Source organism: Larus michahellis, chromosome 5 (assembly GCF_964199755.1).
Source record: "Larus michahellis chromosome 5, bLarMic1.1, whole genome shotgun sequence".
Lineage (NCBI taxonomy): Eukaryota > Metazoa > Chordata > Aves > Charadriiformes > Laridae > Larus > Larus michahellis.
The window spans coordinates 78,648,186-78,673,813 of NC_133900.1; the positions used below are offsets into that span (position 1 = coordinate 78,648,186).

At 37.2% G+C, this 25,628-nt stretch overlaps 1 protein-coding gene across 5 annotated transcripts in view; it reads right to left on the reverse strand.

Moving 5' to 3' along the window:
* FGL1 (fibrinogen like 1) overlaps nucleotides 1–25,628 on the reverse strand; it is a 74,322-nt gene that overhangs the window by 42,961 nt on the left and 5,733 nt on the right. For 3 of the 5 annotated variants that reach the window (XM_074588188.1, XM_074588189.1, XM_074588191.1), the window contains 6 exons: nucleotides 20,396–20,576; nucleotides 17,769–17,928; nucleotides 15,496–15,593; nucleotides 14,486–14,574; nucleotides 13,719–13,906; nucleotides 6,752–9,751 (listed from right to left, as the gene is read on the reverse strand). In XM_074588188.1, coding sequence (XP_074444289.1) covers nucleotides 9,592–9,751; nucleotides 13,719–13,906; nucleotides 14,486–14,574; nucleotides 15,496–15,593; nucleotides 17,769–17,928; nucleotides 20,396–20,576 — 876 coding nt within the window. In that variant the 3' untranslated portion in view covers nucleotides 6,752–9,591. Of the gene's footprint in view, nucleotides 1–6,751; nucleotides 9,752–13,718; nucleotides 13,907–14,485; nucleotides 14,575–15,495; nucleotides 15,594–17,768; nucleotides 17,929–20,395; nucleotides 20,577–25,628 lie in introns of those variants that run through there. The other 2 variants (XM_074588193.1, XM_074588192.1) reach the window with 1 other exon arrangement.

The following is a 25,628-nucleotide window of genomic DNA, read 5'->3' on the forward strand; positions in this document are numbered from 1 at the left end:
TAAGGATAGCATGTAGATAAGCCACCAAGATGCAATGTTGGAGTCTTTTGAAGGCAGAAGTCAGTTTATTTGCACAAGGGACTATAAAAACATGTATGTTTTCTATTGTGACCAGCTTCTGAGTCAGAGCTGGAATGTGCAGCGGAAGAGTACTCATCCCTGCTGTCCCACATGGCGCCCTCCTTAACCACAATCTCTTGCTCAGTCTCCTATTAGTGGGTGTTTGTCAGTTTTTATAATTTTCCACAGTCGGAAAAGCAAACTGTAGTAACAAAGAGCATTTTCTAAGTCCCTATGTATTACTAGAATTCTCCAAAGAATCCTTGTATGCCTGACTTTTTTTCCCTACTCCATATGTATCACAGAAAACTGACTGAAATACCATACTATGCACATTGACTTGTACTTCTGGATTTCATTTGCCTTTTATGATGAGCAGCTTGCAGTGTGTTTAAAATGGCTATAACAGGCAGTGGTCTTATTAAGAGTTACTGATCCTGTCTCTATGAATATTGATATAATGGATGGTGGTGCCAACTAGAGCTGATTACTTCCTGCTCCTCAGCGCTGCTGTGTCTGTGGAAGTTGAAGATGCAGACTTCCTTAATTAATCATGCCAGTCTAGAAACTGAAGACAATAAAGGCTAAGTATAGTGGAGCCTTCTGCTATAGTCAGCACTTATTTCCTTTAAATACACAGCTTGGATGTAAGCTAGCAAAGGTAGTCTTTCAGGGAGAACTCTGGGCATTTTAAATACACCCTGAAATACTTGCCTGGTACACCTCTCCCAGAGACCGAGTTCACCACTGTGGAAATTGCTTCTGAAATTGAGCTATTCTGCTACCTTAAACCAGCGTGCAGACAGTGCACAAAAGCCTTAACCTCTCTCCCTAAGTTGTATAAAGTTTAGGAACTGCTGCTGGTAAGGTTTTATCCAAAACCTGATGATTCCCAATTATAGACAGGGATCAGACAAAACTAGTAGCCCAGGCTAGTAATAGAATAAAAAGTAGTCCTTGAATTGCATGTTTCCTGAGGAGGTTTCAAAGTGCTCTGTAAAATGGTGTTGTGGTGTTTATGCTGGACTGGCCAATAAAGGAACAGACGCTCTCTTTAAATCATAGAACCATAGAATTGTTAGGGTTGGAAGGGACCTTAAAGACCATCTAGTTCCAAACCCCCTGCCATGGGCAAGGACACCTCCCACCAGACCAGGTTGCTCAGAGCCCCATCCAGCCTGGCCTTAAAAACTTCCAGGGATGGGGCAGGCACAGCTTCTCTGGGCAACCTGTTCCAGTGTCTCACCACCCTCATGGTGAAGAACTTCTTCCTAACGTCCAATCTGAATCGACCCATGTCTAGTTTTAATCCATTCCCTCTAGTCCTACCATTACCCGACAGCCTAAAAAGTCCCTCCCCAGCTTTCTTGTAGGCCCCCTTAAGATACTGGTAGGCCACTATAAGGTCTTCTTGGAGCCTTCTTTTCTCCAGACTGAAATGTTTAAAGCATATTTCTCTCACACATGAAGAAAGTATCAAGGAGTTCAGTGACTTGCTACAAGATACAGAGAAAATCAGAGATGATGGAGGAAAACATTCATTCTCACTCTTGCTTCTAGGAATTCTAGGTTTCTCCTCTTAAACTGAAAATGCATAGATTTGGGTTTTATTCTTCTTCATATTAAGAAAATGAGATCCATGAGTCAGAAGGGTTCCAGGTTTTCCCTGCCTTTCAAAATCTGTATGCCCCAAAGAAGGGATTTTAATTTTGGTCACTCGTTCTCTTCCGGCTATGTCTGGACTCCTTGCTGGTAAAATAGGCAGGGAAATAAACAGTACTGCAGGACTTCCTTCTTTCAGAAAATAAGATAGGCTTTGCTTAAAATACTTATTTTTAGCAAATAATTGAAGAAACATATTTGTAGCTGAAGGTTTATGTCACAACATTTCCAAGAAGCAGCCTGCTGAAACTTTTGTTCTTAATGAGTAAGCATAAATACACCCCAATGAAGGCTTTCTCTGGTATCACATCAGAGTTCTTGCATTTAAATTAGTGGGTCAGCAAGAAAGGACAGAGGAACCTTTTATTAGCAGCTGACTTCTCTCGAATCTCATTTTACATTTTTGGTTCCAGCAGTATTCAACTGAAAATAGATACCATAGGTAAAAGAACCCAACAAAAACCAAGGAGGTGAATAACAGAGACAAGGCAGCTGCCAGGCATCAGCTTCCACTGCGTTCTTCAAAAATATCTGTATCCTCACTGATATTATAAAGCACCATAATACGGCATGTTTCCTTGTGAAACAGGTAGTCTTTTGCATTCTCTGGTAAGAGTTTTCATGAGCAAAGTCTATGATACAGAGTTCAGTATTTTTTTAAAGCTGTCTTAGATGACTGCCCATCAAGTAAGAAACAAAGGTAAATACCCATATAAATTATATTTCACCTGCTGAAATCATTATGGTAGTGCTGTTCTCTAAGGAAGTCTGTATTTGCCCTACAGTCACTTTGTGATGTACCAGAAGACCTCCAAAGTGAATTTGATAACATTATTATTTCTGTCAGGAACTCTTCCTATGTTAGACACCCTGATGCTATTTCCTCATCTTTAGTCATGGTGTTCTTTAAAAAGCTGCAAGATGTCTTAATTTCTCTTGAATTTTGATTTTGAGGGTTAATTAGCGTACAAATGGCAGAGCCATTATGAAACCTCTATAGAGAATGTATAGCCTGTTATCCCGTGCATCAACAAGTAAGCCTGAGACATCATGGACAATCTCTTCCTTGCTTTCTAGCTCTAGCTCTTTCCAGCTCTAGCTGGACATAAGCACAGATATTTTTGTTGTTCTGGTAACACGGGAGAAGGTTGTCAATGGTGAGTATATGATGAATTACAGAGCACATACAGACTTAACAGGGCTACGCTCCCTATAGAATGCTATGTTATGAATACGGCTGATACCTTTTTAATGAGAAAGTCAAATAATAGAAAGGATTTGTTGTTAAAGCTGTGTTTTATTTGGGACACAATGTAAATGACTTGCTTGAGGAGCAGATGACAGGCCTAATTTATCGCCAGTGTAACTACTGGACTCAGTTGATTTGCATGAGATTAATTTTGTTCATTCTTTCCTGGATAGACAAAAAAAATTTGAGAATTACATACCTGGGAAGGTATCCTTATGTATAAAACTAGCATCTTATATATAAAACTTTTATGCCGGGTTTAGAGGCTCAACTGCCTTAGTTTAATGTTGGGGAGTTAAAGAGAAATATAAAGTAGAATTTAAAGTTATTGTCATGGATTGCAACTATTAATGACTTTTTTTCAAGTTGTGTTATTAATGACTTTTTTTGGGGGGTTGTATAAACATAAAAAGGAAGCCCTTCCCTTCCTTCAATACTCTAGAACTTTTTGCTTAGAAATTTTAGATTGAGTGACTCGTGTTCTTCCAGATGGGTGTGATTTTTCTGTTTTGTTTTTTTTCTGTAGTAAGTCAAAGGGGTTGGGGAACCATCGCAGAAGCTGTTAAGCTACTTGTTAGGAAGAGTCAATAAGAGCAATAGATGAGAACTGTGCTGAGATCTTTAATTAAGCATGCTGCCTAACAGAGGTAGAGAGGATTCAGTGACAGAAGACTGGAACAATTTGAATTAGCATTATTTCAAAAACTTCCATGGGATGTTTAAAATGAGTCATTCAAAGTTATTAGATAATAAGAAAACAGGTGATGCATTATAATCTTTAAAATCACCTTCCTCACAAGATAAAATGTTTGCACATCTTGCAAGTGTTAATAATACAAACTTAGGTACTAGCCTATAGAGTGAGACTTGCAAGGCTTTCTAGCAACTACATGCAGCATGAATTTTACATTTGCTGAGGACCACGTGAACAACCCACCGATTTCAGGGAGGGTGCTTTTCCCAGATGGGTGTATGGCATCTCAGCAGGAGATGGATTTCCTGCTCTCCCTGCAGTGAATTCACTATGGCGCAGGCATTTATTTCATCTTGCTGCTGCCACAAGTGTTCACAAAATCTCAGTTTCCTGATCACGAGAAACATTTATATACTTTATTATTTGTGTAATGATATAAAGATTGGCCTCACTCCAGTAAAGTTCCCTTGAATTTCAGCATAGCTAAGATGTGAAAAATAGATCACATCAGGGAAGAGCAGTAGAGGAATCATAGCACAAATACAGTAGGGCAGATATGTTGGTTCAGGTAGCGTTTGGAATTTGCACAGTTTTGTTTCTGTTTGCTAAATCAGCAGAAGACACAAAGCGCTGTTGTAATGCAAGGCTTCTTAAATTAAAGAGATCACAATTTGACTGCCTAAATGTGCCATACCTCAAGATAATTAGATGCTGTGAATTTCCATAGGGTTTAGGTAACCTTAGGAACTCCTGTATGATTTCAAAAGTGAGTGAAGGACTAAATTCACTTAAACATTTTCTACTTGTTTTCTATCATTCTATAATTAACTTAATCAGGAGAAATGTTTGCACTAGTTTACAAATGTGGTAGTGCCTAAGAAAATACATGTGCAGAGCACCATCTAGTGCAGTATATCACTAACATAAAAGCCTTTCTGCTCATATGTCACTTGTCTGTGTTTAGCTAATTTAATATGAACTATCATGTTGCAGACAGTGCCAGCCCAGTGGCTCCTGTGGCAACATAATTTTGCAATTACATGGGACACCATGGATTGAAAATTATTGGGGATCTTTTGCGAGGACAACAAAACTGGATGCATTGAAATTCAGGTAATTATTTGTGAGAATCATATACTTTTAAGAGGAATCTGCTTAACTTCCTGTCCATAGTGTTGGGTGAAACATTCATTAAATAATTCAACCTGATCTGTTTATAAACTAGGTTGGACACTGACTCTTACAACAGATTTAGAGACCCAACTGCCATTTTAGATGCCTTAAGCACACAATTTAGCTGCTAGAGCCTTTGCTCAGCTCCTACAGAACCTCAGAGCTACCTGGGTTCCTTAAGCCAGGCGTTCACAGGAAGGCAAACCGTGACTGGGCCAGATTAAAGATGTGACTGTCATTAAGAAGGGAAGAAATGAAGAAAGGAAGGAAGCTTAGAATCTATAGGAGACAGATAAAAGAAATTCATACGCTGGTATTTATGGGCTGCTGAGGAAGCATGGAAAAAAGTGAGCCACAAGGGGTTTTTTTGCAAAGGCCATATTTTGGTTCTTCTGCAAGCAAACAAACATATGAATTTGGCCCCAGTGTTGTTTAACCAATGTTTGGATATCAACATGATGATTCTGATGCAATCTATTTAGCATTAGGTTAGGATTAAGAGGAACGGTCTTAGTTAACTGAAGATGTAGCAATGACAGCCTGGGTTTCCTCCTGCACTAAACAAAGGTTAAGATAGCCCTCAGGTACTTGGAAGAGATGATTTTTGGATGAACACTATGTATTCAGCAAAAAACTAATTAAGCATCAAAGAGACACTATCACTGAAGTTTTACATTCTATTTGAACAAACACATTAACTAACAGAAAATTGTAACTTTTCTGCCTCTGAGCATATATTGCATACGGATCTTGGCTGAATGCTTGAAACCTTGCCGGTTTCCCAATTCTCAGATCTACTCTGAGAAAACAGCAAGCATATGCTCATATTCATTTCAAAGTGCCTCCTGGTTTTGAATAGCTCTGCTTTTTGCTTCCTAAGTTGACCTCTTAATAGACAATTTTAAAAAAACAAGACAGAAATAAGTGGAAATTTTTGAAAATTTAGATAAAGAATACTTCCCTGGATGCTTTTTCTGCTCTTGTATCTCTTTTACAACTGCCAAAGAGAACCTACTACTGAAGAAAAGCTTCATTTTCATTCTTTTTGAGCTAATGAGGAGTAAAGTAAAGGCAAATGACAGGATCTGGCAAGCTGTGGTTCGGTTTGCCTTTCTGGTTATACTTTTTGGCTAACAGCAAGGAGAAGTAGCTTTGACAGAACAAAATGTTATCCTTACAAAAGGGGTTCAAGAACTGGTTTCAGGAGTAACAGTTTTGGGAATGGTGGGGAGCGGTAGGCTCTATCCGGGCAGCAGAGCTGAAGAGTCTCCACTGGGAAGCAGTAGGCCAGATTGCAGTACATTAGCTCTGTCAACACATACTAGGCATTGTAGGGAAAACAAATGTCATAGCATATAAGGCTCTTTTACTGCTCATTTAATTCACCTGGATTTGTAGTTTCCGTTATTTTAATCTCCAAAATGTTTAGCAAATGGAAGAAAACAGAAATACACAACTGAAAATAAAGAGGTGTTTCCCTTGAACAACTATTACAAGAAGAGGCATTTTTGATTACATGTTGCTGGTGGCTATCATTATATTCTTTATCAAATCATGACTGACAAAACATTTTCCTTGTTATTCCCTTGATTCTTATTCTTCCTCTGTTGGGTTATATGATTTGTATCAAATGGTATGTATTCATTTTCAGCTATTTGGGAGTTATTATGTTGTTCTCTCTAATGCCTGAACAAATAAACTGGCCTTTGTTCTGCTATGTTGTAAGAATAAAGAGTACCTTAGAACATGTTTATACCTGCTGAGGAAATAAATTAATACAAACAGGCAGGGAAAAGAATTCTCTTCCAAGCTGTACTCTCTTGTCTAGTAGCTATTGAAACTTGCCTTTTGAAAATAGTTTGTTTGTTTGAGAATGCTTATATGACCATTTTGAATTCAAACACTTTCACATGTTTTCATGTGGACAAAAAGATTTATTGCACAAAGAAAGGCCGTAGAAAGATGGTGGGAATTAAATACTGTATTTTCGTATTGCTAGCAGTATGGTAGATGGCTTTCAGACAGCGAGGATATCCAAGTCCTTGTTCTGAAAACCATTCAGTCCAAATAAACACATAAATGCATTGTAAGATGTACAAAGAAAGATTTGATCCTCCTTCATTTTATGATATCCAATAGAGAAAGGGTGTCAAATTTTACATCAGAATATGACAAAAGCACCCTAACTCAGCTGAAAGATTTCATTGGCGTTCTCATAAGAAAAGAAGATGGATTTATGCTGCGGCGAACAAAAAAACTACTGCAGATTTTATGAGCACAATCTGTACGTGCTAAGAGTCTTTTTTGTGTGCTAGAGATCCAACTTTGCTGTACTTAAATCCTCCGTGTCTTTTATTTAAATTATGTGGAATATGATCTGTCTTGATACTCTCCAAATACATGAGCTAATTTTTTCATTTTCCTGTGAAAAACTAAGGGTGTTTTTACAATTTCTACATAATGTCATCCATGGTTTTGCAAAGAATTAAATCCTTCTCCTCTTAGAGTAGCAAAAGAATTTGAAAATCATTATGGGAAATACTGTACTTAAAACATCTTTTTAAACTATTCCAAAACTTCCATCGTATTATTAATGGCCCATACGTACAGACTTGCTCAAAGAGTTACACAGGAACCCATTTAAGTTCTGTAATAAAATTGGATGAAAATATATATCGGATGTTCTGTTTTAATGTTGAATGCTGAATATTTTTATATATATATATAGCTCTGTACATATATACATACACACTGATATGCTGGTACGCCTTCCTGTCAGACACAGAATTTAATTTGGTTTAGCTGATTAAACAAGGTTCCACATAAGCAGCTGTAGAGCTATCCATCTGTCCTCTTATGCAGGGGTGCAGGGGTGTGCTAAAGGCTAAAAATCTCTAGCAGCACATCTATTGATACAACATAAAAAAGATTAGATTATCTAGATTACCTGCTATTACCACAAAAAGCACAGACCTCAAAACCTCTATACTGCAGATTTTTATCAGCACCTTTTTTACATAAGGCTCTTTTAGCTACCTGAACCCCATGTTTTCTCTACTTAATTCTTTTTTTTTTTTTTTTGTTTAGGTGTAATCTGATATGTCTTATTGAGTGAGATTGTTTCATATGTTTTTTTTACCCAGTTATTCTACACATCCTTCCTCCTTACCCCATGCAATTCTTTCAAGGATTCTTGCCAAACTTTTGGTTTTGGAGGATGGAAATGGAAGAAAAAATGGCCATGCAGGGAGTTATCATTGAGCTGACCTGTATTCATATCAATGTAGTTATAAAACGACTGATAGATTGCCAAAAGCTTGTTTCAATTATGTTAAGCTTGACTGAAACCAACTGCCAGGTTCAAAAACTGTATTTGGACAGAGGAAGAGAGACTGGCAGTCCAACCACGAAAGCAAAATCATTTTAGGAAAGTGGGCAAATAGAAGCGTCCAAGTTTGTCTCAGATCCACATGTTTTTTAAAAGTCTTCATTTGCATCTGCTCAGCAGAAATGGATTACATTTCATCAGATAGCTTTCTAGAGAGTGTTCCTGTCTTCTCCATGGCAGCAAGCACTAATCAGTGATTCTTGTTATTACTGGCTATTAGAGTCTATTGTGGTGCTAGGCACAAAAGCCAGGGGTAAGCAGAGTCTCTGGTATGATTTTTCTTGTACGTCTGCAGCTTGAGAAGGGGGAAAGCCAAGAGAGCCAAGGCAAGGACATAGGAAAAGAAGATAATTGGCTTAGAAGCAGAACCATATTGAAGTGACTGAGCAGGGCATTCAAAGTTGGAGACTTGTGGAGACTAACAGATACATAAAGAAAGTAAAGATTTATGAGTCAAGCACTAAGAACCTCTAAAGCACATGACATACACGTCCATCTACTCATGCAGTATGATAGTCTATGTTCAAAGCATAGCTCACATTAAAGTTAGTTGCAGCTTTTGTTATTTAGCCTTTTGGTAAACTCCAAACGTCAATACATAAAAGCCCAGGTTTTGTTACCAAATGTTACCAAAAAAAAGAAAGGCATAATGGTTACCAAGAAGAAGAAAGACGTAATTACTGACCATCAGAATGTTAGATTGAAATGATGTGACCAGCCCTAGAAATGCTTCAGCAACAACAGACAATCCACTTCTGTATGCTGGATTCAATTGATTCTAGCCTGGTGGCATCCCTTCTGCTCCTTCAGTTCCCTGCCTCATTCTTTATACTTTTTATGTATGCTATGTACACAGCACATGCAAATAAATCAGAGGAATTTACAGGCAACTCACTTCTAAAGCTCTGAATCGTTCCAAAGAACATATGTTCCATCCACTGAGTAAACCAGCCCTATGCTTGTATTTAAATAGTTTTTTGGTTGTAATACGTACAATTCATTTGCATTTTTGAGACAACACAGTGACAATACTGGTTTTTAAAAGGTGAAAGGATTTGTAGTTGCTGCAGAAGCCAAAAATTCTCCATGTTGACAAAGATGTCCTTATTCCTAGGTGAACACCTGCCTTTTTAAAAATATCCTGTACACATACTAGCACTAGTATTTGTATCTCCAGATTCATAAGCCAGATTGTCTTCTCGTTTACATCTCATAAAACTACTGGTTGCAGAGGAATTATTCCAGATTTATATCTGCATAGATAAGAAGCAAAAATCTGCCCTGAGAAGCAAAAATCTGCCCATCTGTTTTGATTTGGATTTATTTGCTAGAAGATTAACTAGATAAATCGTCTTAATAAAATACTTAAACAATATTTGGTTCAAAGTCTGCTGGTCTGACCTTCATGACAACGGATTTCAGAGAATACCACCACCCGCGCCAACTGTACCAAACAATCCCGTTGTCCGTCTGTGCAGTATAGGGGCCTTTATAGTACAAACCGTTCAAGTTGGCAGAGTGACACCTGGTGGAAAAGCAAAGGAAAACATAAATAAGGCCTCCTGTCGAAAAGTCGCAAGCATTTCTAGTTTATGTGCACGTCAAAAATTTTGCCATGTTGATAACAGCCCAGTTTGACAGCTGCAAAAATTTGCATTTGTGGATTTCAGTGCGCCTAAACAATAACAGTTTAATTAGTTGTTCTTAGCTTCTTTGAAACAAAAGTTCTTTTTGTTCTTTCCGTGTTTTCTGACGTTACTAGCTCTACGAGTTTTGCCTGCTAATCTGTTTCAGTGGAGAGTTATTCCAGAGTTGTTCAGGTCACGTGTGGCAGTAGGGCACACCCCAAGAAAAACTCTGGGAAAGAAATAGGGTTCTGCTTTTGGTTGTTACAGAGTAGCCCCTCTTAAGTTTTGCAGTTAGCCCACATGGTGTTGCGTATGACAAAACCTGAATACCACCATCAGTTTGCCTACTCAGCTGGGGACTTCTATTTACAAATAGATGAAATCTGACAGCTAATTAAACATATGTATACCAATCCACTGGATCTGGCATTTTATTTGACTATACAAAGTACTACTACTTTTTTTTTTTTGATTCTTTAACACACTGAAGCAGAAATGCTGTTAGTTTATTACATACAGTAGTTTAAACAAACAAACAAACAACCCTTGCAAAACTCAAAAGGCTTGAATACGTACCAGCACAACTTGGTACTCATTCAGTTTCTACAAGAAAGAAGTTTAGATCCTTATGTGACCATATGGAGAGCAAAATGGTTGTTTCTTCTACAGCACACTGTGATGAATCAGCTTGGTTTATCTGCCAATTCAGTATTTTGTTGTAAGTGCTGTTAATATCTAGCTGTCAAAAACCATGATGCATTTCAAAAGCAGACTTTAGAAAATATGCAAACAGAAAACAGTCCAAATGAACCTTAGCGGTATCATTAATCAGGGGTAAATCTGAGTCTCTTTGGCTATGCTTACACTTCATTAACAACAGTTTTAGAGAACTAAAATAAAAACTGTGATAAAAGCCTCATAGGAAAATTCTCATATATATATATGCTTATTCATTGCTTACAATTTTTAAGCTCAATTTTGGTAATATGTTGGCTGAAAGATTATAAACTGCAGATATGAAAAGTGACTTTGTTTTTGAGAATGACGAACTTGTATCAGAGCTGACAATCTTTCTAGCCATACAGAATCCGCGTTGAGCCAGCACTCTTGTCTGCTTTGAATCAAAACACAGATTTCGTTAGAAGAATCATAATTGCGAAGAGGTATCTAGATCAACTGAACCCCTTCTTTCACTTCCTTTGACGGAAGCAGGCAAAACATGATTTTGTCTACAGCAACACGAGACAGTAAGAACTCTTAATTAGTGCTGGGAGGCACTAATAGCAAAATACACAGTATTCTGTAACAGCCTGGATGCTGTCTGAAGTAAATGGACATACTAAAGAAACAACTGGCATGTGATTATTGAGATGATATTCTGAAGCAACATTCATTATTCACAAGTCAATAAACACCTGAAAGTTAGCCTGTGTTCCTCCTTTCTTTCTGGTAGGCTAATTTTTAAAGAAAAAAAAACCTGCACAGCAGTAGTTTTAAAAGTACAGTCAACTCTCAATTATCCATGGACATTTCATCTGAATTATATATTAACTGTATGGCAGATGTGGAGAGATGGAGTTGGTTCCCTGAAGAACTGTTTGAATTCTGCCTGGACTTACTGCCTCCAGTAGGGCCCCACATGGCTGTAGCTATGCTGTCTCCAGGGTGACTGGTGAGGCAGGAAGCCTGAGTTGGTGAGATCTGTGGCCCCAAATTGATGCCTGGCAGATCCACTGTGATCATCCATGCATGGTGTAACTAGGACTGGGAGTGCTGGGGAGAGAATAAGCTCATGGCCAACTAGACCTGTTAGCTCTTCTTTTACCAGTTATGAACTTACTGACATTCGCAACACCCTGGATGCAGGAAAGTTTATGACCTGGGTGTAGTACCAAAGTGAACCCAGCTCTACGGATATGCATCCAAGCTGAAAAATCTCTTCTAGAGCTTTGCTTACAAAAGAATGCAGAGAGGCCGTATCCAGAAGTCCAGGATAACAAGTGCTGAGCTGGAGCAAGACCAGGGCTTTAAACTAAATCTGAGCTACTTCCATGTGGCCTTGCTTGTGCCACATCCCCTGGTATTCATAATATCTGGGCTTTTCTGTATTTCATTAGTCCAAATAGCACAGAGCTGGCTATGAAAAATTCCTTCATAGCTGGAAGCTCCTATATAAACCAGCCAAGAGCACTAATTCCTTCTATGTTTGCTAATCTGTCCATGACAAATACGTGCTCTGAGTGATTTCCTTTCTCTGCCAGTTCTGTTCTTTTGGGTAGGATTTAAGGATACTGAAATTTTCTAGTATTTTGCAGTATTCAGTTTTATGTTATGCTTAACATAATAAAAGTCATTAGCAAGGCAGTGGAATAACACTATTTGTAACTCATTTTCATTATCCAGATAGACTTTAAGAGCATGAGCTGCACAGCCATAATAGGAAGTAGCCTGGTAGGAGTCAGCTATCTTTAGTAGTTATGTAGCACCAACTACAAGGTATTAATAACTGTCAAGTTCTGCCGTGCAGCTACTTTTGCTGTAGGGGGGTCATTCTTTTGTCCAGACCAAACCAATATTAAAAAATAAAAATTAAAAAATTTTAAAAGACAAAAAATATATCCAGTTGACTAAAAGGGATTGGTGATTCACTCTCACTGAAGTCTGTGACATGATAGCAGAGTTTTATGCTGCCTGAGGCCTAGATATTCCTCTAAATCCACAAAAGTTCTGATTTCATAGGAAAAGGATCTCCAACACAGTTGCCTTTCCCTCTTATATCTTAGTTTTCATGACAACTGCAAAAAAACTTTGTCCACATGTGATTTTTTTCCCTATGTCTCAAACATTCTGCTGATCCACAGCAAATACATTAAAATGTATTAAAAAGAGTAACTAATTGGGAAACACTGAGTTAATAGCTGCATCATATCAGCTAAGGTGGTCATAGACTACTTATGGAAACAGAATTTGGAAAACAAGGAGTTAAAAAACAGAAACAAAGGATGACACAACAGAGAGAAACAATGGAGTTGATCCAGCCTGGCAGCTCTTGCCAAGTGAACTGAGATCACAGTGAGAGAGAAGTATGCTTCCCTGAGTCGTATTTTAAACCTCTCAATTACACAGCTAGATTGCATGGTTTCTCTTCATGGCTGTATTTATCTAATTAATTAAGGGAAAGAACTTAGCTGCCTACACAGACAGTGCTAAGGCTACCAGTTTTATCCTTTCTTTTTGAATCGGTATTTTGTATGTAAGTAGGAATTTTAAATTCTTTTACTGAACACTGTTTAAAAAAATCTTCCTCTCAGTCCAGCCACACTCACTGACAGAAACCGAGTGGACACATTCCCATCTTGATATAGAAGGAATAACAAGAGTGAGATACTGTGAACTGAGGTGAAAAAAATGAGGCTTAATAACCCAGCACTGGCTTAACTTGTCAGATATTCTGCAGTACTGCCACATCTGGTCTAGTGCAATGCAGGAGAAACGCAAGAATGAAGTACAACAGGGATACATCTGCAAACTCTACATGACCTACTTGTGTAAAAACTGGTTACCTTAAAGGGGCAGAATTATCTTCTCCTTAGTGTCTGACAGCAAAGATGACCGAAGCCTGTGGCAAATACCATTACCACAGACCAGCTTGAGCTGTGCTGTAGGTGCTGTCCCTTCTAAGGCGAGTCTCAGTCTTACCAGCACTGAGATCTCTGGTAGATATATAATAAACAATGCCAAATTGTTTATTATAATATAATAAATATAATAAACAATGCCAATCTTATCTTCTACCATATATTATTATTGTATGGATATGCATGAAGCAGAATAGTTGACAATAGTGATATAAAATCAAAATACCTGTTAAACCACCAGCCAGCCTTTTCCTCTTCAGCACAGTTCCCTTCGTAGTTGTCATTATCCCTGTCTCTAGTACTGAATTTCATTCCTCGATGATCAGCCCACCATTTTACTTCAGGATGAAATCCACCAGTAAGGGAATCACCAGCTGTGCCAGAGTATTCACCACAGCTCATCTCATAAGAATGCTAATGAAAAATGAGAAGAAAGGAAAAAAAATAAATTCCACAGTGTCTTTAATCTTTAGCGTGTCAGAGAGTGAAACCGTAAAGAGGAAACTAATCTGTTCCATTTGCTACTATTTTTATGCTCTGAAATGTCATGCCACTTAAACACAGTTTACTAGATAATGATGCTTCCCAGTGGTAAAATTTGTCAATAACCTTACGTATAAATTACATAATAAAAACAATATTAGAGTTAGCTTGCAGTATGTATTAACAAATCAGAACATCATGTACTATTATTGTTGGTAATAACAACAAAAATAGAAAAACTGCTGTTATCCATGGCTGCTAAACCAAATGATTCGAATATCTTACAGAAAGTGTGAAATTGATGTATCAATGTAAACCACTGTTATTACATATTTTAAAATTCCAAGCATTATAATAATTACAATAAGGTTCCAAGCATTATAACAAGGTAATGATAATAAGGTTCTACACAAACCTTTATGAAAATTAGGGGACCTGTATGCTTATTGTCTGTCTACAGAATCCACATTTTCATTTAAAACTTCTAGTCATGATTTAATATTTTATTACCTCTTGATCTGCAACTCTGAATCTTTCATATTGTGCAAAACGCCGTTCTCCTTCAAAATCAGTTAGATCAATTCTTAAAGTATAGTTCCCTTAAGAAATAACAACACAAATTATTTTGGTTAAACCAGCCTATCTCCCTACTTTTCAGAACAGAGTATTACAGCAGAAGATTAAAATGCTAACTATGTTTTTATCATGAATCTTATCTCTATCATCACAGCATATTTTATGGAGCTTTATCTTCTTTCTTTATGCATATTAAAGCATATCTTGCTATTCTTTGTCTTTATTCACCTGATTCAGCTTGGAAAATTTTACAATTATTCCAATACAGATTTTCAAGTGTAGACGAAAAAAATATATATATAAAAGAAGGCCTTATAGGCTTTATATTTGAGTAAGAAATTTGAGGTGATAATGAAAGAATAGTGAAAATCAATCAATAAGTGGACACCCAAGAAAATTAGATTTTTATACTCTGAAGATAAAAGAGTTAAACTAGGAGTACATCCTGGTGGCATTGATTTCCATATGAATTAGCTGACTAAGTCAATGGGTAAGTTTTGTATATGCAGTATTCTACAGCAAAGCAGAAGTTATCTTAGACTGAGTGACTATTAGAAAGATGGAAATACCTTTCTAAGACTAGCCTAATCGACAGGACAGGCCTAGATTTACTTTCACACGGCCTATGCGGCCACATAAAGCCCTGTGAATGAACGAATTGGTACACTGGTACATCTTAGTGATGCTGTCAAATGGGTAGAGACAATTGTTTTAAGGTATACTCCTATCTACTGTTCCCTGTTTTGCAGGGGGTCCCTGCATGCCGTCGGCCGCACAACAGTTTTTAACCTTTTGTTAGAAAGCATATATTCAAATGTGGTTTGTTCTGAAACTTGGAGAAGTCCACGTAGACTAACAACAGAAATCAGGATTTATGCTAGGGTAACAAAAAAGAGTAAAGAAACTGCAACAATAAAAGACTAATGTTAAAATACAAATATTACCTTGATTAGTCAAATAATGAAGATTTTTATTTCCAAGCCAATATTCACCATTTGTCAAAACAAAATTTCCAAAGCCTTCTTCATAGTCTGTCCAGACTCTGAAAAGAGTATAAATTACTACTTTATCAAAAAAGCAAGTTTGCTTGGATTTTTGTTTTATCATACAATCATAGATCACAGAATAATTCAACTTGGAAGGAATCTCAGGAGGTAGTCTAGTCCCATGTCTTGCTCCAGGCAGGGTCAGCTGTGAGATCAGACCTGGTTGCTCAGGGCTTGTGCAGTCAGGTCTTGAAAACCTCCAAGGACGGAGACTGTACATCCTCTTTGGGCAACCTGCTGGCTGTTCTCATGGTGAAAAAGTTTTTCCTTATATATAGTCCGAACCTCTCGTGTTTCAACTTATGTACTTTGTCTCTCATCCTCCCACCAGACAGCACTGTGAAGAGCCTGTTTTCTCAACGATCTCTCAAACTGCTCTGTTTGCTTAGTGACCTCCTTGTAGGTACAGGCAGGCTACTATTAGGTTCTGCTGAAGCCATCTCTTCTCCAAGCTGAAGAAGCCCTAGCCTGTCCTCATAGGCCAAGTGCTCCAGCCCTTGATCATCTTGGTGCTCCTCTGCTGAAGTCTTTGTAGGTTCATTATATATCAGAACATTAATAAACAAATATTTTAGACTTTATTATTTTATTTATGTTGTTGATATTCACAGAATTATTTTTATTTCTCACATGTGCGAGGCTGAATCTCACACTACACCGGCCACTGAATCCCAGTCCAAAGAGTAGTGCTAAGGGGTACATTCAAGGTGGTTTAAGATTAACAGATTTTAAGACCAGAAGAAAACACATTAGCTCAGTCCAATCTCTGCACAATTTACCCAAAGTGAAAACATTTTTCCTGGTTAAATCCAGGGGAACTAATGTGTAAGTGTATGTGTAAATGTATCACAAGCACTGTTTCTTTATTTTTTTAATTGTTTAACTAATTTTTTTAATTAATTTTTTAATAGCTTTTAATAATTTGCCGTGATTTGATTAAGCTATGGAACTCCTGCAGCTGGATATATAATTTTGTAAATTGAGGTATTAGCTAGCTGTTTCCAGCTTTGACTTATTGACTGATTCTAACAATTTTTGAACTCATACTGACACTGGCGCATAGTTTCAAGAATTAATGTGTATACTGAAAGCATTTCATATTTTCCTTGTCTGCAGTGGCTTTGAAACACATTCTCGGTGGTTTTAGTTTCATGACATGTTCTACCGGGGACAAAAATATGATCTATTTCCTTGATGAGAAGCAACCATACTTCAACCAATGGGTGAAAGTACTAGGTTGTGGACAGGCAGCTGGAAGAGAAAGCAGCCTCTGTCACTTAAATAGCTGGTAGTCTCTGGCAAGGAAGAAGAATGGGTGGTGTGTAGTGGTAACAATTGTAAACTGCTACAGATTGCTTCTGTAGCTTGTCTGAGCATATTTTATAAAATAAGAATAGCAAAGTTTTCTTGGCTGGACTGCAGTTTTTCATCCTCTCTGGGAATCGCTTCCCTATTTCCTAAGGGTATTGTAAAGTTAGTTACAGTAATTATAAACACAGGTAAGACACAAATCCACAGAAGGATACAGGTATGTGAAAAGCAAATTGGGCAAAGTGGAGGTTCTAAAAACCTTCTAATTCTAAGCAATAATTCTATTCCTTCTAATATCTGTAAATATTTGTGGGTTTTCATATTCAAGTCTCACAGCACCAAAAATTTCACTTCTGGACATTTACCAAAAATGCCCGAGTCTTGGCAAATGTGAGGAGGTTAGGTGTCCACAAATCAAGTTCTCAGCCATCTTTTCTTCCCTGAAGGCATTTTACCATGAGCTACAAATTACTCTGTGGTGGATTTCACTCATACGTGTTTGCTGGTGGTATTTCGGTTCAAGCAGATTGCTTACATTTTTACTTTTTTAGCTTTTTAGTATTTGCAAAAGACAAGGTAGTCCTTTACTTGTCATTAAGGGTTTGTGCTCCAACAATTGTTAATGCATTGTCCTCATGTAAAATGCAAAAGCTGTCAGAAAAAGACGAGAAGAGATGTCTCCCAGCAGAGAGACAGAGCCAGAAGTGGTATCTCATCTGGAGGCTGTCCCACAGAGTAACTATTCCTCCCTTTTATCTAACTTATTAATATAATTCTACCGTTAAGATTTAACTTAGCTGCATCTGGTTTAATGTTTCTTCAGTTTGTTTCCAATTTTAATAATTAAGTTTAGTACCTACCTATCAAAATTCTGGCTGCCGTCAGAACGTCTCTGGAAAACAGTCCAACCACCCCCTTCAGACATGTCACAGAAGGCAAGGAATTCGGTAGGACTCCGGAGAGGCTTCATCTTATAAAATCCACTTTGCTTATGGCCATCATTGTAGATTTCTGCACAATCTGTTCACCAAACATTCATCGGACAGTTTTTTTAGTCCTATACTTACTGGCAAAATCAGAAATCAAGTCAATAACCGAAAGCAAGTCAGGTCATATGAGAGTCACATATGAACCAGACTGAAACAAAGGAAATACCTCTGCAAACACATTTTTATGACTTTTGTACATTTACTTGTATTTGCGTTGCTTTAAAACTTTATTGACCTGTAATTATTTTGACATTTCTTTAAAAGAATCTTTTTTTCCACCATAAAATACTATCATTTTTGGTTTTATTTGACTAGCAAAATAATTCCTCTGGTTTAAGTGGTGTCACTTTTAATTTACAATGGTATGATCCACATTAGAATCCTGTTACAATCATGTAACTTCTCTGCATATAAAACAGACAGTAACCTTTAAAAACAAACATGTAATTCTATGTCCAGAAAGTCCAGAGGAGAACTGCCAGAAACAAGAGTATGGAATCACCAGTGTTAGAAAAGGGAAACAATTGCTGGACCTGATACTCTTGTCCCTTGTAGCAAAGAGATGCAAAAATATATAGAAGACTACCCTCAAAAAGTGCAATGTATGTGTAAAATGATATCACTTTGGCTTGGTAACATTTACAGTCTGGTCTCCATTGGTGTTAATGACTAATCAGCGTTTACAGCAACGACAAAACTCAGAGCTCGTGAAAATATAATAGCAATGTAATTGTATAATCTTATCTTTTTTCCTCTAGGAGTTAAGAAATGAAAGGAGTTCTTTGTTTATACGTAATCTACCATCAAGCAGTCATGCAGAAAAGACGTATAGTTTTTAACATTTCTGTTTTTCCTGGCAAAGGTAGGGCTGATTAACTGTAAGATTTTCCCTGAAAAATTTATGAACATGTTGGCTGAACTTCCAGGCCAGTTTGGAACTTTCTGAACTATTATGTTTCTTCTCAGTGAAAGTGTCAGTGAAGATTAGACATAGAAAATAAACACTTTAAACTGCAAAAAAATAGCTATACCAGGATTTCAATAAACTCTCATAGAAAACATGACTTAAATAACAGCTAAGTTGTATTTCTAGGGAATGTTTGGTTTGCTTATAGAAAACAGTTTTTCTTTTCCATTATTTTCTTAGTAGGTTAGAAAAACACTTAAGCGTATTTTAATTTTTAGCAGGTATATATAGTGTGGAATTTCTCCTTCGCTATCTAGTCCCAAATTATCCAGCTCTGTTGACATTAAAATGCTACAGCAGCTTGAATGAAATAATGCAGTATCAACAGGGAAACACATTTTCCAAGCTATATGGAAAGTGAAAAAATTATTAAGAAAACATCATCAGAAACTGGAACAACCTAGATCTGTTATTTAGAATCACATTTTAAGAACATAAACTGAGGCGTAGGCTAAGAAAAGACAAATACCTTTCAGCTAAATGTGGTTTTAATAATGTTTTCCAGTAACAAGTGAGTCAGCCATAATAATAAAAAAAGGATCCCAGGATGCTGAATACATAAATACACAGCTAAAATTTAAAATCAGACTTAAAACTGCTTTTGATTTCATTTCAATGGTGCTTTATTATATTTGATGTCTTGTTATATGTTGTGATTTCTTTCAGCAGCATAAACACTACAAGTATATTCAAACAAGGCTATTAAAAATCATAGAAGTTTAGACTCTCTAACACTGGACAACTAGAAATGAAGACCATCCAAGAATCAGACCCCTGAACTGTATTTTCAATCCAGCTGTTGGTTTGCATGATGTTTTGTTATTTTAAGAGTTTGGACCTCACTGCAGCTGCTACGGGCTAACGCATTCAGCCCTCTTCCACTGCAGAGGGACTGGATCACCACCAGAATGCCGGTGAGATTACGAAAACAACTTAAACCCGGTATTTTAGAAGATGTGATGTCCTGAGATGAACCTAACTCAGTCAAAATGGTGCAACACACCAAATACTATTGAAATGAGATGCAGATGTCATTATGCCAGGTTTATGTGTTTAAATATGGGTGTCTCAGGGACTTTAAGATTGGGACAGAGTTGGTGTGTGCTTGTAACCCACGTGACCCTGTGGACGTATGAATGTGAACTGACCCTGTGGGTTAGAACTTTTTGAGATTAGTCAAAGAAGCATGTTTAGAAATCTGTAACTGTTTATGAACATTTTGTAAATGTCTATTATTGGCTTTTATCTGTTGTATTGCTGGTATTTATTCTGAATTTATTGTTCATTTATTGTTTTTTGATTGTGTGCTATTAATAAATCCATAAACAGCTTTAATCCTGATTTGATTTATACCGTATAACATTAAAATTTTTTCTCTATGGCAGCAGGCCTAGATTAAAGCTGAACACTGTGTTTCAAACAAACAATCTTCTATGAGCTTTTAAAACAATAAATCAATGGCCCGATTGTGCTAAAGCTCCTGAATATCATAACAATGAATGGTAATGAAAAGAATAGCTTCATTTCTAACCTGAATACTGTCTTTTTCCTCCCAAGTCAATGACACTGTTTTCATCTCCTCTGTCACTGTACTGAATCTCTTTCTTCTCCAAAAGCTGTATAATTTTTAACTGCTGCTGTTTCACACGATGTTCCAGAAGCCTCACCTGGCCCTGAAGTCGAATCTGCTCTTGAAAACATTTCTGTAGATCCTGGAGAGGAAAACGTATCTTATTGTAAAACAAACAAATTTTTGTCGTGTTTAACAAATGACACAAAAAACCAACCAAACAAACCATAAATAAAATTTAACTTGAATAAAACATTTTGGTCATAGCTTCCCACAGACACTATGTTGACTTCCTCTTGCTACCTCTATTTAAAAATTATTTTCTATATTACAGAGGGTCCAAATGTATACCTGCTTTGCAAAGCGACCTCTTTAATGACTATAACTACCAGCTTTCACTCCAGACAGGCAGAGGGGACTTTAGGGAAAAACACTATACTAAAGACCTTATCATAAAGATTGCTTATTCTGTATCATCTGCCATGTACAGAGATTTATTATCCACTGAGGACCGCTGCTAACATTGTGAAGGTTCTAAAATTCCAGAGTTTTAAAGAAACACAGTCCACACTGATACACATTGTGCATTTGTCACATGCCTTTAGATTACAGACTTCTTATAATAATAATCTTAACATTGCTAAGATAAATAAAGTTTCAAGCTCATTTTTGCCATGCTAGAATAAATAGTCCCTAAGAAATTGCAAATATGCATGAAAAATAAAAGTTAAAAACTTAAAGTCAATATTGGGCTGTAACTTGTACACTTAATTTTGTCATGCAGAGTGGGTGAGAAATGTGGTGATTCTGATACGGTGATACCTAGCACTTATTTCACCCTTGTACAAATATGGATGTGTGACAAGAGATCTGGAATAACTTTTCCAAATTCTGATATGCTGAATATATGCAGAGCAATAAATAATTTTGTTTTTAGATTAATGACTACGGTAAAATAAGCAAAGTGAACAGAGCTTGAATTAAAACAGCCTGTACATTTTCAAATAGATATTAAACAAATTTGATTTCAACATGGGGAAAAAAGCCTTTGCGGTTTTATGATACATTTTACAAATGTGACATGAGGTTTTGCATCATTAACATTGTGTCTGCAATTTTATATGAGCAAACATGAGTTTAGTAGCTATGGTGCTTGCACGAGAGCACAACTAGCACTGTAAAGGCAAAACCAGAGGGCAACCTTTTGGAAATCTGATATACAAGATCAAATATGCAGTAGTTCTAAATTGGGGCAGCCTTATTCATAGGGCAACATTATTTACGTGCGCTAAGGATGTAGACCTGTAACAGTTGCCATCCATATGGAAGAGCTGATACCTTAGAACATTGCCCTGTTACACTGAACTATAGAGAGATCTGAAGTAGCGTACTGATGTGCACCTCCAGTGGCATCCACATACTCTCATTCGTATCAGGTTCGAGCTTCACCTATTTTCCATGAACACTCCCACCAAAATGTTTCTTGTCACTTTCTTGCTGCAGTGATTTTTTTCCCCTTCTATCTGAAAAGCTGATACCATTGTAAAAGTTCCTAAGCAGCACACACACAGTTCTGGTTAGACTGACTTTCCTTGCAGTACCATTCACCACAACTCCAAGAATAAACTTTGTGAATTGAACTAACGGTATTAATTAGAATCTGCACTTTATGACTCTACTACATGCAGATTTTTTTCATAATTAATTTGTGGTACTAGTTAAAAAGCAGAGGAAATTCTTCAACTGTCAAGGACCTTCCATATAATCCGTGTCATGACTATGACCTGTTATTTCTGACAGAAATAAGTGTGGTGGGCCCCTTTGCTTTTTCACTAGAGAGGATGCAATTCACTTTCAATAAATAGATACATGAACTAGAAACATTTCAAGGGAGTATTTGAAGACAAAAGGATCTATGTCCATGAGTTCAGCAAAATGGTTCCTAGCCTGCAATGTTCAATCACTCTGACAAATTCGATAATCAGACTTTGCAGAACAATCCTGAACGTAGGCCTCTACTTTAAGTATTTCTCAACTAATTCATACTTAACTGCAATTTAATATACATGGTGGAATAAAAGAATGGGGAATATACATGTGGCGGGACTGGGCAGGCGGTCAGTGACCTGTTCGAGAGGAAGAGGCTGAGCTGCCTGTCTGGGCTTGGGCTGCCCACACCAGGCTGCTTTGAGAGTAGGTGTTTCTGCAGCCTCCAGCTGTCTGCTTGCTGCTAGGTCCTGAGAAGCCATTAAGATGCTTGACCACAAGGAGGAGCTGTAAAGTAAGAGGCTTGTTTACCAGGCGCATTTTTAGAAGAATAAGCAAAGCAGCCAATGACCTAATATCCCTAGAGTCCAATCTTATTTAAGAATACTCCCTTGAAAATCTTTTTCAGTTGTTGATAGCTATGCCAGATCCCTAGCATACTGTCCTTTTCTTCTAGCAGGAAACAAGAGAAGAAAATACTTAAAATATATGCCCATACACAGACAAACTTGCTACAGTGGCTTAGAGGGATGTTACTTGACCATAAGCGCTGGTTATGTGTTACATATTGCACATTACAAAGAAAAGATGCACTATTATGCAGTCTTTCCAGGGCGATTGTCCCAGTTTGCATCTGCAGCTTCTTATAAACCCTTCACAAAAGCTGAGTTAAATTGGGAAATTCAGAAGACACTTCCTTGACAGGTCTCTGCAAATTCTCAGACCAGTCCCGAGTGCACACAGAAAATTACGGAGAACCAGAAAGCTGCACAGGTGGGTTGAGAAAGAGTGAAAAAATAATAATAAAAAAAATATTTCCAGGCTCACCCTGACAAGCTAATGCTAACTATAGAAGTAAAGCTGTCAAAAACCCCACGTTAACAGTCAGACCAAATATTAATCCTAATCATATTAAGTTAAGAGTGATAAAGGAGCCACCATGCCACACCAGCTTTACTGCAGTGTTTATTTATTGAGAAGGTTAGCCTGTATCAGTCTTAACTCAGTACTTTCAACCTTGAAAAACGTTGTAAAATACCTTAGGGAAGACCTGGGAGATCCTGGAAATGGTGGCCCCTGTTGCCAGGCCCTTGCAGTTTCATAGGCAAGACTTCGGGTGGGCAGTCTCTTTAACACGTGGCAAGGTCTGGGCCATGAAGAGCTACTTTAAGTTCTGGAGAGAGCATGGGTCTGTGCGTTTGAGGAGAGGCAGCTCCAGGCAGCCAACTGTGTTTCTTTCAGGTGCAGCGAAAATGCATCACTTCACCTAGTCATACTGCTAAAAGCCATTCTCCTACTGTGATTAAATTATATAGCAAAAGTACGTAACTTCTCAAAAAATATTATCATACCTTAGAAAAGCTTGGTCTGTAAATTCAGTATCACAATAATTCATATACCACCATAAAAGGTCCTTTCCTTTAAATCAAATTAAACAGGAATCTGCAACAGGCTATGTCTCTAAGTATTATTCTTAACTTTGCATTTTAAAGTGATTTTTTCTTTTTGTTTACTTAAAAATTGTGAATTAATTAATGAAAACCTAACACTGAGCTGATTCTCATCTGCTTTACAGACAATACACTCATTATGGGGTGAACAGTAATATATCTACATTACACATAGCAATTTCCTGATGAAAAGGATTTAAGCTCACAGTGCTGCTAAACAGTAAGTAACAGTTGAGAAATCACCAGCCGTACTGAATAACTACACCATAAGAAAGAAATGACTGAGCAGAAATAGAGTTTTGAAAGTAACCTACATATGAAAAATATCTGATACTTTCCTTTCTCTCCCTGACTCCAGCCTCCTCATTGACATCTCTTTCTGCCAACTCCACACAAATCCCATGACACTTTTTGCTGGTCAGCAAAAACACAATTCTCATATTTGTAATTCCACACCTGTTTTTCCTATGGGACAATCACGAGTTAGCTGTGTAACTTCAGGTGAATCAATGTGGCTTTTAGATCTGCAGGTTACCAGACTGTTCTTTTACCATACTGCTACACTTTTTCACGGGATAACTCTTTTAAAATCATTAGACTTAAGTCAGTGCACAGCTAGAGTAATATAGAAGCAAAATGTAACTTAGGGTTATAACGAGTCAGCAGCTGTAATAAATTGCTATTCCTTTTGTTAGATATGGACCAAAGTTAAACTATTACAATGTTGAAATACTCAAAAAACTAGTGAATTTGAGTGGTACTGTCTCCAGTGGATAGTAGCGCCCACTGGTTGAAACCAGACTGAACATAACCTGTTCTGTCTGTTTCAGTGAAGCAACTGTTTGTATTACACATTGAGAAGCAATTGTCTAACAACTGCTGACAGCTCTGCTCTTGGACATGTGGTCCTACATTTCACCAGCTGCTGCAATTAATGTGCCTTCACAATCTTTATTTCATTATTGTGTGAATTATTTAGCAGCTAGCAACATTCCATTAAAAATGATGCTATAAATTAGACTCAGAATACTTTATGAAAACTATAAAAATACAAAATTTTTACTTGAGGTGTAATTTCCTATATTTTTAGATTTTAAATGAGCTCCAAAAAATCTCTATTGAGATTAGTGTTTTAGTGAGATTAAAATGTGAAAACTTAGAGAAAATTTCAGAATGTTCCCAGTTTTTAGTCACAGCATCAGCTAAAGCCCATAATATTCCAAATGAAAAATCAAAAGAAAGCAAATGCGTTTCACTGTAATGCCTTCTTCTCAGTAGGCTTCTATAAAAATTAGTTATCTTTTTCTCCACTGAGCAGAAGTGATTACAGAGGCCCATGCTTCCTATTTGGCCCCTATAGAGCTACTTTGCTGACCAATGAGCTACTTATCTGACATAAGACAATGTAAGCCACAAACAATGATGCTCACCTAGTTGTAAATTCATCAACCATTTCCACCTAACCAATTATGAATCAACAATTCAATCTCCCAGGTCCCTGCTAGTTAGGACCTGAATATCAAACTAGGAAGGACAGCCAAAACAGGCAGTACAGGACTGGTGAGGTTAGATGTATTTTAAGCAGTAGAGTAAGTGTGATTGTGTTAGGGTTTTTGTTGGAGAGGCAAAAGGTTCTGGGAGCTAGAAGGGAAGGAGCTTTGATCATTGTCTCTGAGTGTGAATTATAACATAGTAACATGGGAACAAGTAAGAATATGAATCTTATTAAGATTCATATGGATCTTATTTGAGATCTT